Source organism: Plectropomus leopardus, chromosome 17 (genome assembly GCF_026936395.1).
Source record: "Plectropomus leopardus strain MGB_pleo_1.0 chromosome 17, ASM2693639v1, whole genome shotgun sequence".
In the NCBI taxonomy this organism is placed as follows: Eukaryota; Metazoa; Chordata; class Actinopteri; order Perciformes; family Serranidae; genus Plectropomus; species Plectropomus leopardus.
The window spans coordinates 1,802,460-1,821,545 of NC_142192.1; the positions used below are offsets into that span (position 1 = coordinate 1,802,460).

At 40.4% G+C, this 19,086-nt stretch overlaps 1 protein-coding gene across 3 annotated transcripts in view; it reads left to right on the forward strand.

Moving 5' to 3' along the window:
• The window catches only part of nhsl3 (NHS like 3), a 67,328-nt gene that overhangs the window by 11,077 nt on the left and 37,165 nt on the right, over positions 1 to 19,086 (forward strand). The window contains exon 1 of one of the 3 annotated variants that reach the window (XM_088090413.1): positions 8,223 to 8,811. The exons of the other annotated variants lie outside the window; for them this stretch is intronic. Coding sequence (XP_087946539.1) covers positions 8,673 to 8,811 — 139 coding nt within the window. The 5' untranslated portion in view covers positions 8,223 to 8,672. Of the gene's footprint in view, positions 1 to 8,222; positions 8,812 to 19,086 lie in introns of those variants that run through there. 3 annotated transcript variants of the gene reach the window in all.

The window sequence follows — 19,086 nt, forward strand, 5'->3', positions numbered from 1 at the left end:
GTGTTGAGAGCGGCATCTACAAGGTCAGCAGCAGACACAAGAGGATACCTTGAATGTAATATGTAGATGTGGAAGTCGCTACAAAGCGGCAACATGTGACGACTTGGAACAAAAGCGTGTTGCCTTTACTCAAATCATAAGAAATCTTAATCACAGTTATGCAAACTCTACTCCAGTAAAGCAAACTAATGATGATTTGTAAGTGTATCATAGAGGAAATGTTGAATGTATAACAAGGAAACTAAATTTCATACACTGCAATCATTCTTTTCATAGTCTACATTGATGAGATCTGAAGTGGAGATGCATATTTTTTGCAGTGTAGAGACAGTTGACATGACGTTTGACAACAGAACACAGTGAGGCTCCTCTCTCTTCCTCTTGTGAGCCTTCTTGTTTCTGTTGCAGTGACCTGTAGCTCTTACTAGAATGTGTCTTTGTTGCTGGGTTTACATTGGCTGTGTCATCCCTGCATGACTGGCTCCGACCTGCTCGTCCGTGATCCACGGCCCTGCAGTCCAGCGCTGACTGCCGGCTGTATTTTTCAGAGATTCCTCTACTGTATAAAAAAAAACCCAACAAAAAAACACTCTTTGATGTGCTGAACTCTGAGAGCCGTGCATCAGAGCCGTTTGTGTGTGTGCGTCAAGGTCTTTCAGCCTGCATGTGTGCGTGCGTGGCATCCTGGATGCCAGATTGAAGCTAGAGTTATGCGATGGAGAGAGGAGATTACAATGAATCACAAAGCCACATTCAGCCCTGAGAGGACTCTTAGGAAACACTCTCTCAATGCTTTTTTAATTAGAGCGACTTCTTAGCACAGAAACACACACACCTATTTATCTTTGGCTCCAGTTTTTTCAGTCTCTTTGCCTATTCATTACTGGATATTACTGTTTTTGATTTGCTTCTCAGATTGCTTAATAGCCTGTGTTCAGCCCTGCTGTGGGTGTGTTGGTCTTCACTGCTCTTTATTGTGTAATCAGCGTGTGTTTAAAGTTGTTTGTGAACATCTACAGTGCTGCGTGAGGGTGTGTATCAGAGAGTTTCTGTGTGTTGGTGTGTCAGCATCATATTGCTGGGCTTAGGGCGGCGCCAAGCCAACGCCAGCACTCATTACATCACCTCCAGACTCACACACAAGGGCGCATAGAGCCCCCGCAACTACCTGCTTTGTCCAGCGCAGTCCATCTTCAGCTGCTGGCTGTTTGAGTGGTGAGGTCATCTTGCACGGTCCCTGGGATTCCGCATATGTGTGAAGTCATTGTTTTCTACACGTGTGAAGCCATGTGTTTGTGTGTGTCTGTGTGTGAATACTGTGTTACAAATGCAGGCCTTGTAAATGTGTTTATATTGGATCCCAGCAGGGCTGAGCCAGTGTGAATATTTTCAAACCGATTTGATATTAAGCTAAACACTGTACCAGTTTACACAATTTTACCAGGTGTCCCACATGATTCAGCAGTTCATCCTCATTGGAACATAACGACTCCATGTACCAATAGAAAGTATCACGTAGCATTGCGTAACATTGGAGCTCTCTGTGTACACTGAGTCTATCAAATATGCACCTCTGTTACTTAATTTAAACAAACATGTAGCTATCAACTGTGTGCTGTAGATCAGACTGGAGACATAAAAACTGAAAAGATAGTGTAATTTTATGTTTTAAATCAGAGAACACATGTTTTATATTGTGATATTTACTGGGAATTACATAAATTGTAACCAATAGCAAGTAACATTAGCCTAGCTTGTTTTAGCGATGGTCATCTACTTCAGCAGAAACTCTTCCCAGCGATCTCCCCTCCAGCCAGCTGACACTGTGTTTAGGTTTTTGGTTGTGGAAAAAGGAGGTGTCCTGTAAATAATTCCTCATTTCAACTTCAAAAATCAGATGATCCTCGTCTACTGTGGCACTTTCTAAGCAAGCATCAGATATAAATGGAAACACAACGTCAAGCTAAAGTTCAGCTCACAGACCTGCAGCCATTGTGGACAGCTATTTTATCAGCCTCAGTTCCAAAATAATGTCACACTGATGCATTTAATCTCTCTCATGTTGCCAACACTGGCTGCCTTGCCTCAGCAGTAAATTACACACAAGCCTGTATTACACTAGTTGGTCCATTAGTAAGTTTCAAACATGATATTACATTAATCATGCTGTCATAGTGCTTATTACTAATGCAATTTGACTTGGATTTAGCACTCTGACTTAGGCTACTTTTAAAATTGGCAGAACGTAACATATAATGACAAATGTTGGTTTGGCCGGTTTGCATGAATCAAAGTGGTTTTGCTCATACACTGAACTAGACCAGGAAAACTGGAATTCAACCCAACTCTAGATAGCAGTGTTTGCTGGATTTTCTCTGTCCGCAGGGATGTGTGTGAGTGTGTGTGGGTGTGTGTGAGAGCGAGAGACTGCCACATCACAAAATGCAGTCAGGTTGTGTAGATTCGCAAACTATAATGCAGATTACAGAGCTTGCAGAGTAATTGAAGAGCAAACATCTCATTACACAGAGAACATTGTATAGAGCCTGAGCTCTATTACAGGCCACAACTCAGGGCTCCTTTAATACAGTGTGACAGGATGAAGGCAGAGAGTGGAGGGCAAAGAAAGGCGTGCAGCAGAGAGGAAGGAGTGTGAAAGTTTAATGCAACTTCACAATGTTCCCTGCGAACATAACTCACCGCTCTCTCTCTCACACACACACACACACACACTTTGATGAGCAAGGTAATTTTACCTGGGTAAGCAGATACCTCCAACCCTCATCCATCACTGTAGACCTAAAGCCATGCCGGTGAGGTAAACGTACCCAGGCAACGGCACTGTGAGGCAGCAATGCTGTGTGGCAGCAATGGGATCCCTGTCAGAGTGAAATATTAACCCTTTAAAACCTGTGCCGATTCGTTTGATTTTTTTTAAAGGCATAAAAGACAATGACCAACTTGACAAGAAGGTGAGGTATTTAAAATGTGCTACAGAAATAATTTTTTTTTTTTTTTTTTTTTGCTTTAACAATTTCCAGCACTTTGGGGGTAATTTCCTCTTTTTTACTAACTTGTTTTTTTCTTTTTCTTTTTTTTCTTATGCTTATTTTCAGCATATTTTCTTGTAAGTTTTTGCTAATTGCTTTTGTAATTTTTGGCCATGTTGTGCTAAGTTGCTCATTGCCTTCTCCTCATGTTATTGAAAGAAATAAAACTAATTTGCCAAGGTTTCAAAGGTTGAATCATCTTTCAGGCTGTATTAAATATGAGGATATGCTGTTGAGCTGCCCGCAGAGATGAGCTGCAGCAGAGTGGGAGAATGAAGAGCGGATGGAGATCAGACGGAATGGAGAAGCATGATAGGAATTGAGGTCACACAACCCCCCACTGTTCATATGCCTGTTAATCAGATTTATTTCAGCCTCATGATGATTCAATTCAGCTACCCCCCCACACACACACACACACACCCAGCAGAAACAATTTTTAAAAAATGTTTGATAAATATATTTTGACCTTATTTGGAGAACCATGCACACACAGTCCTTCTGCCCACACAGATACACATGGACATGGATATGGACATGGATACACTATGCAGTACTCAGTTTATGGCACACAGGCCAAATCTGGCCTCTGAAAGGGTTCTTGGTGACCCACAACAGTATTCTATTTCCAATAAAACCAAAGTGATTCAGAATGGGATTCTTTTTCTTTTTTTTTACTTTTAGTATACATAAGGTAACAGAGTGCATAAATAGCATCCAAATAAAGCTTGTTTATCAAAAAAAGTGCCAGTGGCACAGAAATGTCCTTAGATCCTTACTGGGGCTGCTGTGACTGGTAATTTTGCAAAAGTGGCCCCCAAGCAAAGCAAGTTGAATATTCTACACGAAAGGAAGGGGTTTCTAAAACTGCTTGTTATCAACATCCAAAGCTCTTCTCCAGAGGTATTGTTTATGGAATCAGAGCTAATGGGTTGTTTTATAGGACATGGAGGGTGTTTGATGTGGCCGAGAAGCAGCTGGAAGACATCAGCATGGGACTGAGGGAGTGGGAGTCTGTATACACATGGATATACAACTGATTTAGCCTTAAGACTGTGTGTGTGGCTCCTCTTACATAACTTGTTGTAATAGATACACCTGTTGAACACAGTTTACCTGATCCAGCTGTGCAGTCTGTATTTCTGTGCAGAGAGGAACAGAGCAGATAATGGCAAAGCACATGAGGGATTCAGTCAGTGTTGAGAGAAGAGACATCGGGGACCTAATTGTTCTCAAGACTCGACTCGGTGGAACATCTCGGAACACTAGCCAGTGACTTTATCTAATCTCTAATATGTTTGTCTCTGCTTCAAGATGCAATGCCACACTGTGATTGATCATCTGACTGGCCTCTTGTGTCACAAGCTTAAACTCACAAGATTTATATATAGCAGGCTGCAGATCTCCATGAGAACCCTTCAGTGATTTTAGTCCATTCTACACACACTATCCCATGGCAAAGGAACAGCATGTTAGACCTGCAGGAAGTGAGCTATACAGCCAAAAATGCTGCAATTTCAAAATTTGCATCCATTTAGGTCCAGATTTTGAATAAGATCCCCTACCTCCTTCAATCATTTGACAAACCAGAGGGACTGAGGACTCACAGTGACCCACAGTACCCCCCAAAAAACTGTACAATTACAATTTGTGATTACTTTACTTGCCTGTAAATCCCGCACATTGGCTTCTGCATCATATGGCCCAAGTCGTCACATATTGCTGCTTTGCAGTGGGCTACCACGTCTACATATTATGTTCATGTATCCCTCTGAATCTGCTGTTTACATTCCGGGATGGCGCTACTGTGATGTCAACAAATGCAAATGTCAACACAAGCACATGGCAGCCAGTGTCACAACATCAAGAAATGCACATGCTGGCATGGATGGTTACACGCAGCAGAAGGAGGCACATGGTAAAGTGAAAGAAAAAAACTAAACATTCATTAGGGAAGTGAACACTGGACTCCCACATGAAAGTCCAAGGTTTGTTAGACTCCTTATATCACCGTCAGCGTTATACTGTGATGCCGTTCTGTTATGTATAATGCACATAAGAAAGATGGTTTTTGGCATCATGATCTTAGGTCAAAGCAGCAGTATGTTACAAGTTTGGAATGAGAACAGGCTGGTGACACCGGTTAGACTGCAGCTGCAGCTGATGTTATTGAACAGTTTTGAGTGCTTTGCATCAGTCACTGTCTGTCCTGTATTTGTACTGTGGTGGCGAGGCCTTGCCACAAGATGGGAGTGCAGCTCTGATGTTGGCTGATTGATTGGATGTGGAAATAAAACAGTGAAGAATGGAACTGCGATGAAGAGATGGAAACAATGTCATATAGGTCAACCTATAATGACTGCTACTGTTTTATTTTTTTTTAACTTCTTTAATAGAAATGTCCTAATTCACGCTCCCAGTCTCAGATTCTTGAGCACACACTCAGCAGTAAAAGTCTACACAGAAATATTTCAAAAGGTAGATTCTCTAATCCCGTCTTGAGGCCGTGGTGATGGTCACCCTGACAACCAGTGTCCCTGACGACTATTCCCTGACAACCGCATTCCTCCACACAAATGCACTTTAATGTACGCAGGGGTACATGCACACACACATGCACATAGCCTGACTAGCTACGTTCTCCTTTGAGTTCGCTGCAGCTGTCAAACGCTCAAATCTCTCCTGACAATGACATACACTTTGATCACACTCATATTTAAATGTATCTGGGGCATGTTTGGTAAGTTGTAGGTGAAGGCAGTGTACAGAGCGTCCAACACACACACACACACACACACACACACACACACACACACACACACACACACACACACACACACACACTGTGAGTGCACTCCCCCAGCTCTGTGACAGTTGAGACAGTGAGCTCAGAGTACTCCAGCAGCACAAATGGACTGGGTGTGGTTCTGGTGGGGCTGCATTAACACGCTGCATCTTTCTCTCGGAGCGTTTTATAGCAGATCATTTTACACTCTGTGATGGAAAGCTTTAGTGATGTCATGTCTTTCATTTCTCTTTCTCCAATGCAGATACACAAACACACAAACATGTAGATTGGGAAATTCCCTGAAGCTCCAAACACCAAATCGATTCCTGTTGTAGAAAAGCGAGGGATTGTAAATTCTTTGCTCCGTAGTGCAGCACATCTCCTCTTCCTCACGACTCCCCCAGCCAGTAAATCTGCTTTTTATTGGAGGCTTTTTATCTTCCAGCAGTTCTCTACGCACAAGAGGGGGTGGGGGACAGAGGGATGGGAAGAAACGTGATCAGGGTGGCCATGATGAGGAGCGTGTGGTTTCACTTTTTTCTTCTTCAACATAACACTCCCTTCCTCTTGCTCCATTTTCTTCCTGCACGTGATCTGAGTGGCGTGATGAGAACGCTGATGGTGTTTATGTTGTTCCTCTTCCTTTAAACGTTTGTCTGACCTCAGTGTGGATGACTGTTATCGATCCTCAAGCTCTGGGAGAGGTGTTATCAGCATTTAGTGACGGCAAAGGTCATGACATCATCACCGTTCAGCCCTGTTAGAAATGTACACTTTTAAGAAGCGAGGGAAATGGGAGGAGGCAGAGGGAAATGTAAGGAACGAGGAAGATGACAACTTCCTGTAAATAGAGGGGGTTGCTCAGTGTTGCCCATTTATATTTGCTTCCTCATGTTTGCTGCATGTTGTCTCACATCTTTGAGTTGGTGCTCTGTTAATCCTTTAAAACCCGGAACAGCATCAGTTTTCTGCATTCAAATGCCTTTCACATGCATTTAAATCTTTTAAAACCAGAGCAGATTGGTTTGATTTCTGTTGAAAACATTGGCTAAAAAGGCAATAAGCAACTTGGTAAGATATGTCCTACAATTTGCAAGAATTTAGAAAAAGATGACAATAAAATACAATTACCCAAAAAATCATTTTAAAAGGGATAGAGAGAGAGAAATTATTGTTAGTTACCCTTTGAAACCTGGAGTGACATCAATTTATTGTCCTGCTTCAGACACCTTTGACAAGTATATAAACCTTTAAACTCTAAGCATTTGGTGCAACTGGTGCAATTTCTTTCAAAAAAATGGGAAAGAAGGCAATTAGCAACAAATTGCAAAGTATTAGTGGATTTAGACATTTATTTCTAAAAGACTTTGTAATACTATTGTAATATTTTTTCTTGTTTGTCTTGGTTTTTCAATATCTTGTTTTTTGTTTGTTTGTGTTTTAGCTTATTTTCTTGTACCTATGTACGTATGTATGTATGTATATGTATATATACATATATATGAACTCTTTCTCTTATTATTCTTATTTATTTATTTATTTATTTTTGCTTAATTTTCTTGTCATTGGTAGCTTGTAACGTCTCCCTGCGTTTTTGATTAAAGTGAAGCCAATTTGCTGAGGTTTCAAAGGGTTAAAGTGAAGTAACATTGCTCCTCTGGAATCCACCATCATCCCTGTTTCTGTAACTCGCCCGTCTGCCTCAGCATCTGCGCTTCCTCTCGCAGGAATCTCAACACAGCTTTCATCCATCTGATCGCTTGACGGGCATATATCCTGCTCTTTTTACTTTTCATCTGTGTCGATTTTTGTGCTGGTAGGAATTTCCAAAGGAGCCAGACACGAGAGCTGAACCTGTGAGCATCGCTTGAATTAGTGAGCATCCCTCTGTTGTTTTTAGTGTCTGCTTTTGCCTTTATCTCAGAATTTATCCCCTCTCTTTGTCACTCATAAAAATCACTGACAGCTTTCTTTGTGTGTGTGTGTGTGTGTGTGTGTGTGTGTGTGTGTGTGTGTGTGTGTGTGTTGTGGAGGACTCTGTGTTTTCTCCATCACCACGCTGTGTTGACTGGATGTGTCAGCAGTGCTTGGAATGGTTTGAAATAAAGAAAACTGATCACTGCTCGCTAACAGAGGAGAATAGGAGAGATACACAGCTGGAGAGCTTCATTAACCGTGACAGAGATGTGTGTGAATCATCATATGATCCGTGTTATGGAGATAAGTGTGTGTGTGTATCTATGTGTTTGTGTTTCGACCCCTCTTCAACAGTGAAAACGCTCAGCTCGGAGCTCAGCGATCACAGAGGCAGAGAGTGGGAGGGGCACTTACACACAGTCACACACACATGCATTCACACACACACTTGGTAGTGTCGGTGCTGGATGCTGCCGTTGCTTCAGCAGCTGGATGTACGGGACTGGAAGTGTGTCAGCTCGCAGACTAGGACTCATTTGAGTGTTTGTGTTGAATTTTTGGATCTGTGTGTGTGTGTGTGTGTGTGTGAGACAGCTTTGGAGCTATTTGTTTTATAGGAATGGTGTCAGTTGGTCTGTAGCACACACACACATTATACCGTAGTGTGTGTGTGTGTGTGTGTGTGTGTGTGTGTGTGTGTGTGTGTGTGTGTGTGTGTGTGTGTTTCAGCAGGACTGAATCAGCAGGATTTTTTTGACCAGAGTGATTCAGAAGCGCGTTACTGACTTTGACTTTGAGGGAGTGTTTTCATGCAGGAGAGCGAGGGACTGTGGGGTTGTTAGGGAGAGAATATAGATGTAATGTCACAGGATGCAACCATGATAGAGCTCCTTTAGGGGCTTCAGGACGGCCCCACAATGGGGAACAGCTTCCACAAGAAGAAAAAGGTCCAAACAGAGAAAAACTTCTCTGCACCCCCGTCCCCACCCTCAAACCCAGACCGGGAAAAACCTCAAGGGTTCTGGTTTTTTGGACACAGAGACAAAGTGAGAACAGGTAAGAGGAACGCAGGGTGTCTGGATACAGAAATGCTCATTTACAGTCTTGCTTTTGTGAGAGTGACTGTTGTTAACTTGGACTTGCTTGGAATGTGAGCTCTGAGAAGTGTTGAGATTAGTGCCCGAACACTGTTAGAACTAAAGGTTCCAAAAGGGTTCATCCTGATGGGCTGAGGTCCTACCCAGAACCATTTCCTCCTGAAAAAAACCTTTTTTATGGAAAGGTTCTTTGTAAGACTAGGGGCTGATCACACCGACACGCATCACTAGAAATGCGTTGCCAGCACAACCATTATTTCTCCATGGTACAGGGCACCTGTCAGGTGCTTCTCTCTTGATGTTTTGTGTGACAGATTTTGTGTGCACATAAAAGTTAAATATTTTCAGCTTTTCCACTCAAGGTGTGGAGTTATACCGCTCGTCATTTTTGGTCATGCACACGTAGTATTAGCACGCAGCCAGATGCACTTCAAAGGTGTTTTAGGAGTGGTGCCGTGTGGCACAATGTATCTTGGTGTGATTGCCCCCTAAGAGTTCCATTAAGAACTAAAACCATGGTTCATGGGAGAGAGATCTGTGGGTAATGTAGTAAATTACTATTTCTACAGCCCCCCCTTCAATGGGTTCTAGATGAAACCTTTAAAATATGAAAGGGTTCTTGGTAGAAAACCCCTGGGTGGGTTCTTGTCAGCACCCTTAGGAGGTGAAAAGGTTTTGGATGGCACACCTAAAGAGGGTTCTGCATAGAACCATTACACCATAGAAACACCGTAGAAGGTGTAATGGTTTTCTGTTGAACGTCTCATTTGGGGATTCTGGGTGGAACCCTTCACAGATTTTCAGTATGTTGGGTTCCAGGTAGATTCCTTTGAAGTGTTCCAGTTGGATCCTTAAAAAAAGGTTTAATGGGGAACCAAAAAGGGTTCTCCTTTGAGAACAAGCCATGGAACTCTGTATGGTTCTAGTAAGCATTTTTATTTTTCAGAGTGTACTTAGCTGTGGCTGTGTGCTCAGGTGCATGTGAATTAGTTCCCACACTAAGCCCTTTAGATGCAGATTGACAATATTTTCATGCTGACTTCACCTGAGTCAGCTTCAAGGCTCCCTGCTTATTGCACGAGTGTGCACAAGAAGGTTGTGTGTGGGCAGGACTGTGTGTTTTTTCTCTCTTTTTGTTCTGGGGAATAGTTTCTCCTGCTGACGGATGAGTAGTAACAGAGGGTTTTAATTGAGGACAGACTCATACAGAATTTGCCTTTTTTCAGCCCCAAACCTCCATGCCCTCCAGTGCCACAGTGTGTGTTTGCGTGTGTGTGTGCGTGTGCGTGTGCGTATTTGTTGTGTGAGATCCTGTGCCTTATTGGGTCAGTTTATTTTATGTGAGTTGTTGCCAGACCACTCTTTCTGCAGTGGGAGACAGAGCTGAGTCTGTCCCACACTGATCATTGTAAGTAAGTAAGTAAGTAAGTAAATTTTATTTATATAGCACCTTTCATAGATAGAAATCACAAAGTGCTTTACAGTAAAAACACAGTGCTTCACAAACAGAATAAACAGTGATTTACAAAGGATAAAATACAACACAGTTCTTCGAAATAAGGCAAAAGAAAATACAATATAAACACCAAGTTAATAAAAGAGGTTAATTAAAAGCTTGTCTGTATAAAAGTGTCTTTAGCTGCATTTTAAAGGAGTCAATGGAGTTGGTGCAGCGTAGAGCCAGTGGCAGAGAGTTCCATAGTCTCGGTGCTACTGCCTGAAAAACCCGATCACCACGAGTTTTAAAATGAGTGCGTGGGACGAACAGCAAATTCTGGCCTGCTGACCTCAGAGCACGAGATGAAGAAAGTGGTTGCAGCAGGTCAGAGATATATTGTGGTGCTTCACCATGTAGGGCCCTAAAAGTTAAAACTAAAATTTTAAAATGAATTCTAAAATGTACTGGTAACCAATGAAGAGAAGCTAAAACTGGAGTGATGTGTGACCTTCTATTTGTGCTAGTTAAAAGTCTGGCTGCGGCATTTTGCACTGTCTGGAGACGATTTAAAGCTGACTTATTTAAACAGATAAAAAGACTATTACAGTAGTCCAGACGTGAAGAAATAAAAGCATGCATAATCATCTCAAGTTCTGCTTTTGACACCAGTAATCTGAGTTTTGAGATGTTCCTGAGGTGGTAAAAACAGTTTCTGACCAGCTGTTTAGAATGTTGCTCAAAAGACATTGATCTATCAAAGAGGACACCCAAATTTCTAACTGATATTTTATCTGAAAACCCTAAAAAGCTTATGTGTTTTTTGATTTCTGGGATTTCCCTGTCTGGAGCTATAATCAAAGTCTCTGTTTTTTCATTGTTTAATTGTAGAGAATTATTTTGTAACCATGTCTTGATGTCTGTCAGGCAGTGTATTAAACTAGATAATTTATGAAATTCAGAAGCTTTGAAAGAGCAGTATAGCTGGATGTCGTCCGCATAGAGATGATAAGATATAGCATTAAAACGTCTTATAATTTGCCCAAGGGGAAAAATGTATAATAAAAACAGAATCGGACCCAGAATGGATCCCTGGGGGACCCCACAGGGTAGGTCCGCTGTATCTGACATTATTCCATTTAGGCAAACACTGAAAGATCTCTTAGATAAATAGGATGTAAACCATTCTAAAACAACACCAGTAATGCCAAACAAATCTTTTAGCCTGTTTAACATGATACCATGATCAATAGTATCAAAAGCAGCGGAGAGATCGAGTAGAACCAGAACTGTGTACTCTCCAGTGTCTGCTGCCATCAAGATGTCACTAGAGACCTTCAGTAAAGCAGTTTCTGTAGAATGAAATTTGCGAAACCCAGACTGGAAAGTATCCATCACATTATTTTTTTCCAAAAAATATAAAAGTTGCTCTGCTACTGTTTTTTTCCAAGATCTTTGACATGAAAGGTAATTTGGATAGTCTGTAGCTGGTTGGCAGAGATGGATCCAAGTGAGGTTTTTTTAACAGAGGTTCAACAACAGCTTTTTTAAAGAAGCTGTTAACAGTGATGATTCACTGTGGGTCTGTTAACAGTCCCTAAAGCAGCAAAAAGCACCAGACAAACAGGTTTAACACAGACTGACACACACAGATTGTCAGATAATACTCTGCCACTGAGATTTACCTTCACACGGCTGCCGGTGACATTTTGTTTCTCAGGTTTTGCTTTCTGTCTCTGTTTTCCGTCCTCAGCCAGGACTATTTTTAGTCTACCTGTGTTTCTCATATAACACCTCCTCTCTCTTTTGGCTCTTTAAATGTTGACAAATTAGTGAACTTTTTGGACACTGGGAACTTGTACCAACTCTAGCCTTAGAGCTGGAATCACCCACATTTTTATATTACCAATGGATACAATAATTACGTGTGATGTGAAACAGGGTGCTTGTTATGGCAGACCCACAGTGAATCATCACTGGACTGTTAAGTTCCCCTCAGTTCTTCAGCACGTTTTAGAACCACAACTTTTCTGTTCTTGTTCAAGTCTAAGTCAGTGTGGCAAGTTTTGATAAAATATGTCAACTCTTGCAACACTGTTTGCTTCAAGTTGACATCTTCGTCGTCTGTGATAAACAGTTGTGTAAAGATGCTGATAGAGCAACTTGTCCACCACAAAGCCACCATAGTTCTGTGTAGCCTCTTTTCTTAGACAGATGTCATGGTTATATGGCCATTAGTTGAGGGAGGTGCATTAGAATATTACCAATAGCATCTTTCTGCTTGTGTCATCAGACAGCATTATACATGACCAACATTAGCCGAACCAAACAGTAGTAACAATCAGACCAAGACTCATCAATTACTGACAGACTAACATTTTGCTTGTGGGTTCTTCATTGCTGTTAGATTTTCAGATGAGAAAAAAAAACACAACCATTTATTATTGTAGACAGTTCTAAAAAGCATGAACTCTTCCAGTCACCTCTCCATCAGCTCCACTAAATAAGTGCTAAATATATGCAATTGTATCTCTTTTGTCTATATCACAAATGTTGGTGATGCTTTTCGGGATTTGTGCTGGACACTGATGGCATATGGCTACTCAAAAGTAACACTCTCCTCCTGCCAAACTCTGCCCTTTTGGCCAGTTGGGGTTTTCAAATTTTGAGGTTTTCAAGATTTTGTCTGTGTCCATCTCGAATTCCATATGTACATTGGAGTAGGCACAGAGGCAAGCATGAATTCAACACTGGTTGCAATTCCAGCCACATGCTCGCTATTCTACAGGCGCTGGATAATAAACTAAACGAACTGCGTGCCTACATCAATTTCCTATAGGATAGAACTAGAACTGTAATGGCCTTTGTTTGACTCTACAATTCTACAATTCTACAATTTCATTTAGCAGACGCTTTTATCCAAAGCGACGTACAACACAAGCAAGAATTTAGACTTAAGGAAAAAACCCTTAGTAAGTGCAAAAAGACTAAGGGACTCAGTACGTTTCCATGCACAGCTTTGTGGAGCTACAGTTACAGCTTGATTAGGCCTTTTAATTGGACTCCTGTCCTTGTCCCAGTATACAAGCAGCAGAAGAGAATCCATTTATTGAAGCTGAAGTCTGTCCAACTCCTCCACAGCAGGTGGAGATATGCCCCCTTACAAGTGAGTGCTACTGGACCATCTTACTGTTGATCTATTACGTCACATAACAAACAAGTTAGCAAGCAGTTGGGTGATTAAAACATGTTTCACTTTTTGCCGCTGTAGATTTCGTATGGACTCTACACTTTGCTTTTACCTTTGTGTTGTTATGGTCAGTTCTCACTCCAAACTCATGAAATAGCTCCGCTCTGTAAGTGCTTTCGGCGTACAAGCCACCTTCCACGTCCGACTTGAACGCGGCTGAACGGCATCAGATGAGAAAATGTTTGGACAGAACAGGCGGTGTTGTGATTAAATGCTGGCAGAAGGCTGGGCAACACTGCGCACGTCCACTTGCAATGTACACAGCCAGCGTCACTTGAGAGCATGACCAGACAGAACCAGCCACATGCGCATGAAACGCTGAGGGACAGCATAAGGTAATAATGTGGCCGCTAACCACATAACATAAGGAGTGCGAGTGCAGTTATGGGGGGTAGGAGGGGAGGTGGATGGGTCCCACAAACAACTGACTTTCATGCAGAAGTCCAGAGTTTGCTTCCTGTGTGGATGTGTGTGTGTTTTATTTCTAGACCTTACCATGTGCCTCTTTTGCCTAATCCTAACTGTTGTGACAGTCCATACTGTTGTGTAAACATAAAGATCGTGCTGTTTCATCCCAGCATGTGCATTTGTTGACATCACCATAACAGCATCCCGGAGCGTAAACAGCTGATGGAGAAGGATATCATAAATATCATAAGTAGATGCGGATGCTCACTGACAGAGCGGCACCATGTGACAAGTTGGAATAAGAACGTGTTGCTTGTTTTGTTTTCTTCCCTTCTTCTTCTTTTGTTTTTCCCAGCTTTTTTTGTACAAATTTATACTGTTCGACTTCTGGGTCAAAGCCAAACACAGGAACTATGGGCATGTACAAAACATCTAGGCCAGTTCAAGTCCGGTTGATGCATATACACGAAAGAGTAAATTGACCCCCAAATGCTATTCAGGCATGTTGGTCCCAGGTGACAATTTCCACTTCTTGCAATTTGTTAACATGTATTTTAAAAGTCCAGCTTGAGTCAATAAACAATAATTCAACTTTTTCTAACATCACTGACTGTATTGACTCCCTTTGTGTTAATGGTATGGAGATGCATTGGCTGTCAGTTAAACATGAGATCAATCAACTTGATATTGTTTTCTGTCAGGGTGGTCGGTGTGTGTGTGGGTGTGTGGGTGCTCCCATTGTCCTGTAATCACTACCTCATTCATGGGGAGTTTATTCAGAAACTTGGGGTGTGAATGCATTCCTACATTCCAGCTGATTTCCTTACGCATGAGCACCCATCCAGCACACAAACACACCGCTTCTTGAAATGGGCTCAATTCCTGTTTTTTGTAGGTGATTGCAGCTTTTGTTACAAAATACCCTGAAAATGAAGGCAGGCTGAGCAGGAGAGAGGAGAGAGAGCATTGTGTTGCATGGATTTGTCAGTGCGCACATGTAAACCTCAGCTACTGGATTTACATTTTGGAACCTGGATCAACATCACTTTTCTTGTGCTCCTCTGAGTTGCCTTTCACAAATGTTTAAACCTTTGAACCCTGAGCAAATTTGTTTTGATTCCTTTCAAAAACTTAGACAAGAAATGTTTCATAAACTGCAAGAAAACAGAATTTAGAATTTAGAGAATTATTTTTTTTAAAGGTAGAGGATGTTAAAGATGTCTAGGTAAAAAAAGGAAAGCCAGGGAAAAATTATATTATAATGATCCTGATAATATATTTCAAATTATGCTCCAAAATAAGTTTAATTTTGGAAGGAATTTTCCAGGTCATTTTCATATTTTTTTAACTTTCCTTTTTTTTGTTATTATTATTATTATTGTTATTGTTATTGTTATTGTTATTATTACTATTTCATTTTTTTAAATGATTTATTTACTTAAATATCTATTTTTAGGTAATTTTCTTGTTCTTTTCCTAATTACTTGCTTAATGTTTTGGGTCATTGTTTCTTTGCCTTCTGTCCATATTTTTGAAAAAAGCTAATTTTCTCAGGCTCCAAATAACATGCAGAACCCATACAGTCCATGGTGCGTGTGTGTGTGTGTGTGTGTGTGTGTGTGTGTGTGTGTGTGTGTGTGTGTGTGCGTGTGCGTGTGTGCTGTAGTAACTCAGCTCTTGCTGCAGCAAGCTACAGTGCAGCATGCAGGGAATGATCTCATCCTCACCTTTGCTCTGAAATATGTATCATGTCTAGTTTTGGTCATGTTCCAAACCTTACACTCTGCCTGTGTCCTTCACAACACAGTTTCGGGGAATACAACACTTAACACACCGGGAGGGTGGATGTCACACGTGAAATGCCTTGCTTTATCTGGTCATGGTCATCAATGGGTGTGTTTTTTCTCAAGTCTCCCATTAGCTTTTGCTTTGTTCTGAACTTTAACCCTAAAACAGTGCAGCAGGATTTAGAGTCAACTTTAATGTCATTTCTTCCTAAACCACGTTTAAGAAAAATGACAAATTAATCTACCTTGTACCTTGTGTCAGCTCAATGAGTTCCTGAAAACTAGTCCTAATTGCAAAGATGAGGTAGGTCTCCATGACAGATTTGCTCATAACTTAATTGATATTTTCTAAATTACAATAAAACACAATTGCAATTGTGACTGTGCCAAGAAGCATGGTGATAGATGTTTAAAACATTAGCAGCTTTATTTCTATTGCAGCCACCGCACTAGCCGTCATTATTTCCAATCCAAGGTCACGTAGGCATCTTATGGAGCAATAATGGAAAGGCAAGCCCCTTATATGTGGGAGCGGCCACTTATGAGGGATTTCTGGGAGCTGATAGTCCACGATTTCACAGATGAATTGTGGATTCAAAACTTCCGAATGATCCGTTCAACTTTTAAAGAGTTATGCGATTCAATAACAGCTCTTGTAGCTCATGCTGCATCATGAAGACAGAAAAGTGTTTCCATTGCAGTTTTGCCAAATATGGCCTTTCTGAATCGCCTCAAATACCACCTCGTGGGAGCGTAAAAACTTTTTTTGGCGATAAATGGGAGGTTTTTCAAAGTTGACATGTTTCCATTAGGCACATTTTATTTTCGCAATTTCAATTAACTTGCTCTTCTTGGTTAATTGTTTTTGCTGCCAAGTATCAGAAATAGTAAAAAAAAAAAAAAAAAAAAGCTCATTATAGTTTTCTAAAGTTAAATGTGACTTCTTAAAATCTCAATCTCAACAACATCACATTCACTGTCATATGAAATAGAGATGCAGCAAATCGTCAGAGGCCAAAACCAAAAATGACAGGTGGGAATCACCAGAGGCTCCCTGATATGATACTTAAGTCATGATACAATATTATTGTTGTTTTAAATGTTGTGCAGTATGCTGAGTATTGCATTGCAATATGTTGCAATTTATTACCTTCTTTCAACTGCAAATTAATGAAAAACACCCGTTCATATGGTGATGTGAGTTTGAGGATGGAGGCTGCAGTGGATAAGATTAGCTCACTGTAAACTCACTGTACTGCATCTACAGGTGCTCAGTGACACAGAAGGAGCCAGGTGCACACACACACACACACACAGACACACAGACACACAGACACACAGACACACACACACACACACACACACACACACACAGAAAGCTGCTGATGGGAACATATCATCTGTACAGACACACAGACTCTCTTTGCACTGTCATCCTTTCATTCTTTTAGATTTTATGAGCTACACTCATCATGCTGATAGCTCTCCAGATGTTTTGATTACCTTTTCATAAGTGTCCACTGTGCAGGGGGAACCTCAGCTGCTGTCATCACCGTGTGTCTCAAACATCCATCTAATAAACTAGTGTCACTGACTATGGTTACGTGCACAAAATATTCTGGTTTTTGACATTATTCCAAAAAATATATTTTTTCTGACCCAACTGTTTACATTGCTAATGAAATGTAATATTCTATTCATACACCAGTTTAGCTGTGCTTCCTCTGATTCTTGCATCCTAACATATTTTTATCAAGTCACAATATAGGAAAGTGGAACAGCTATATGGACTTGTGCCATTTTGCTTTTTTGCATCAAAATAAAATATTTTCAGTTTTTGTCAGGTGGCAGACTTGTTAAAGTGTGTCAACACACCCTCACACTTTTATTCCTTTAACCACCTTCTTGAAAGGTCGATATCATGATGTTTGCACATATCCAAAAACCTGTTGATACCCGAGACTTTCATGTTTAAATGTAGATGTATTCTTCTGACATGTGGGCTTTCATTGCTGCACACCTCTGCTAACTGTTGCTTTATGTACAACACATCCATGACAATGCACAGATCAAACCCTAAACAAACAAGAGGCTGTGTGTGAGTAAAAGTATGGTAAAAAATTGAGACGTACTTTCCAAATGTGCTGTATGCATGTCCAAAGAATGCTCCCGAAACAAGAATAGTGCCAACATGTCCAACATGTCCTCATTAGAAAATGCTACATTTGGAATAAGGCCTGATTTGGAATGTCCAAACAAAATCTGACGCTAACACAACCCGTAACAAATACAGAATGTTGTCAAATTTGTAATAATAGTGTGTGCATGTAAATGGAGTGACTGTAAAATTATTGTTAAAATCACATAACTGTAAAATCTCTAGGAAACCTTGAAAAATGTAAGTAAATATAACTATTAATTTTAATTCATGTTCACTTTATACCTAATTGTTAAGTTTACTTAACATTTAGTTACATTTACTAAATATTGTGAAGTTGTTGCAACTTAAAAATAACAAGTTTAATTAAATCAATCTTTCTAGGTTTTAGCAACCTTAGTAAACCAGGTTCACTGAGCTATATATCTGTATTCTTCAGGTTGCAAACTATCATATTTGTATTTTCTTAAACATGTTAGCAAAACAGAACTCACAGATCTCCTAGCTTCATCATTGGCTAAATCCTCTTTGTGATAATCAACTTAAGTCAGACTAACTTGCTTTACTGAAGTTGTTTACACTTAGAAAGAACAAGGTCATTTCACTTGTTATTTTAAAGTTGCAACAACTTCGCAAAATTAAGTAAATACAGGTATATTTTAAGTAAACATATCAGTTAGATATAAAGTAAACACAAGTCAAGATTCATAGTTATATTTACTTTCCTTTTTCAAGGTAGTCAGTTTCCAAGATTGTTTTAAGTAAGATCAAGTTGTCAGGTTTTAGTTAGATATTTATTCCAAACATGCCAAATAAAAAAGAGAACAAAATAAAATATAAGCAGAAAAACAACACCAGAATGCCAATTGGACATATTCTGTAAACAAACCTAAGTATTTTATGTCCAAAAATGAGTAGGAGGAAATTAATACTTATCTTTTTTTTCAACTTCATTTTTATTAATTTTAATTTTAAATTTTTAAAATTTAAATTAATTTTAAACATTTTACAGTGTACCTTCTCTGCCTTTTACTGTAACCTCCTTCCTTAACAGTCCCCTCTGTTTCTTTCCTCCCTTCTTGACCTTGGACTGCTGGCTTGTTATTATATCTCCCAGAATTCCAAAGTAGAGATTTGCCCGTGTATAGGGTAAGATTTACACTGACTACATGCCTTTGACTGCATAAATGGAAAAT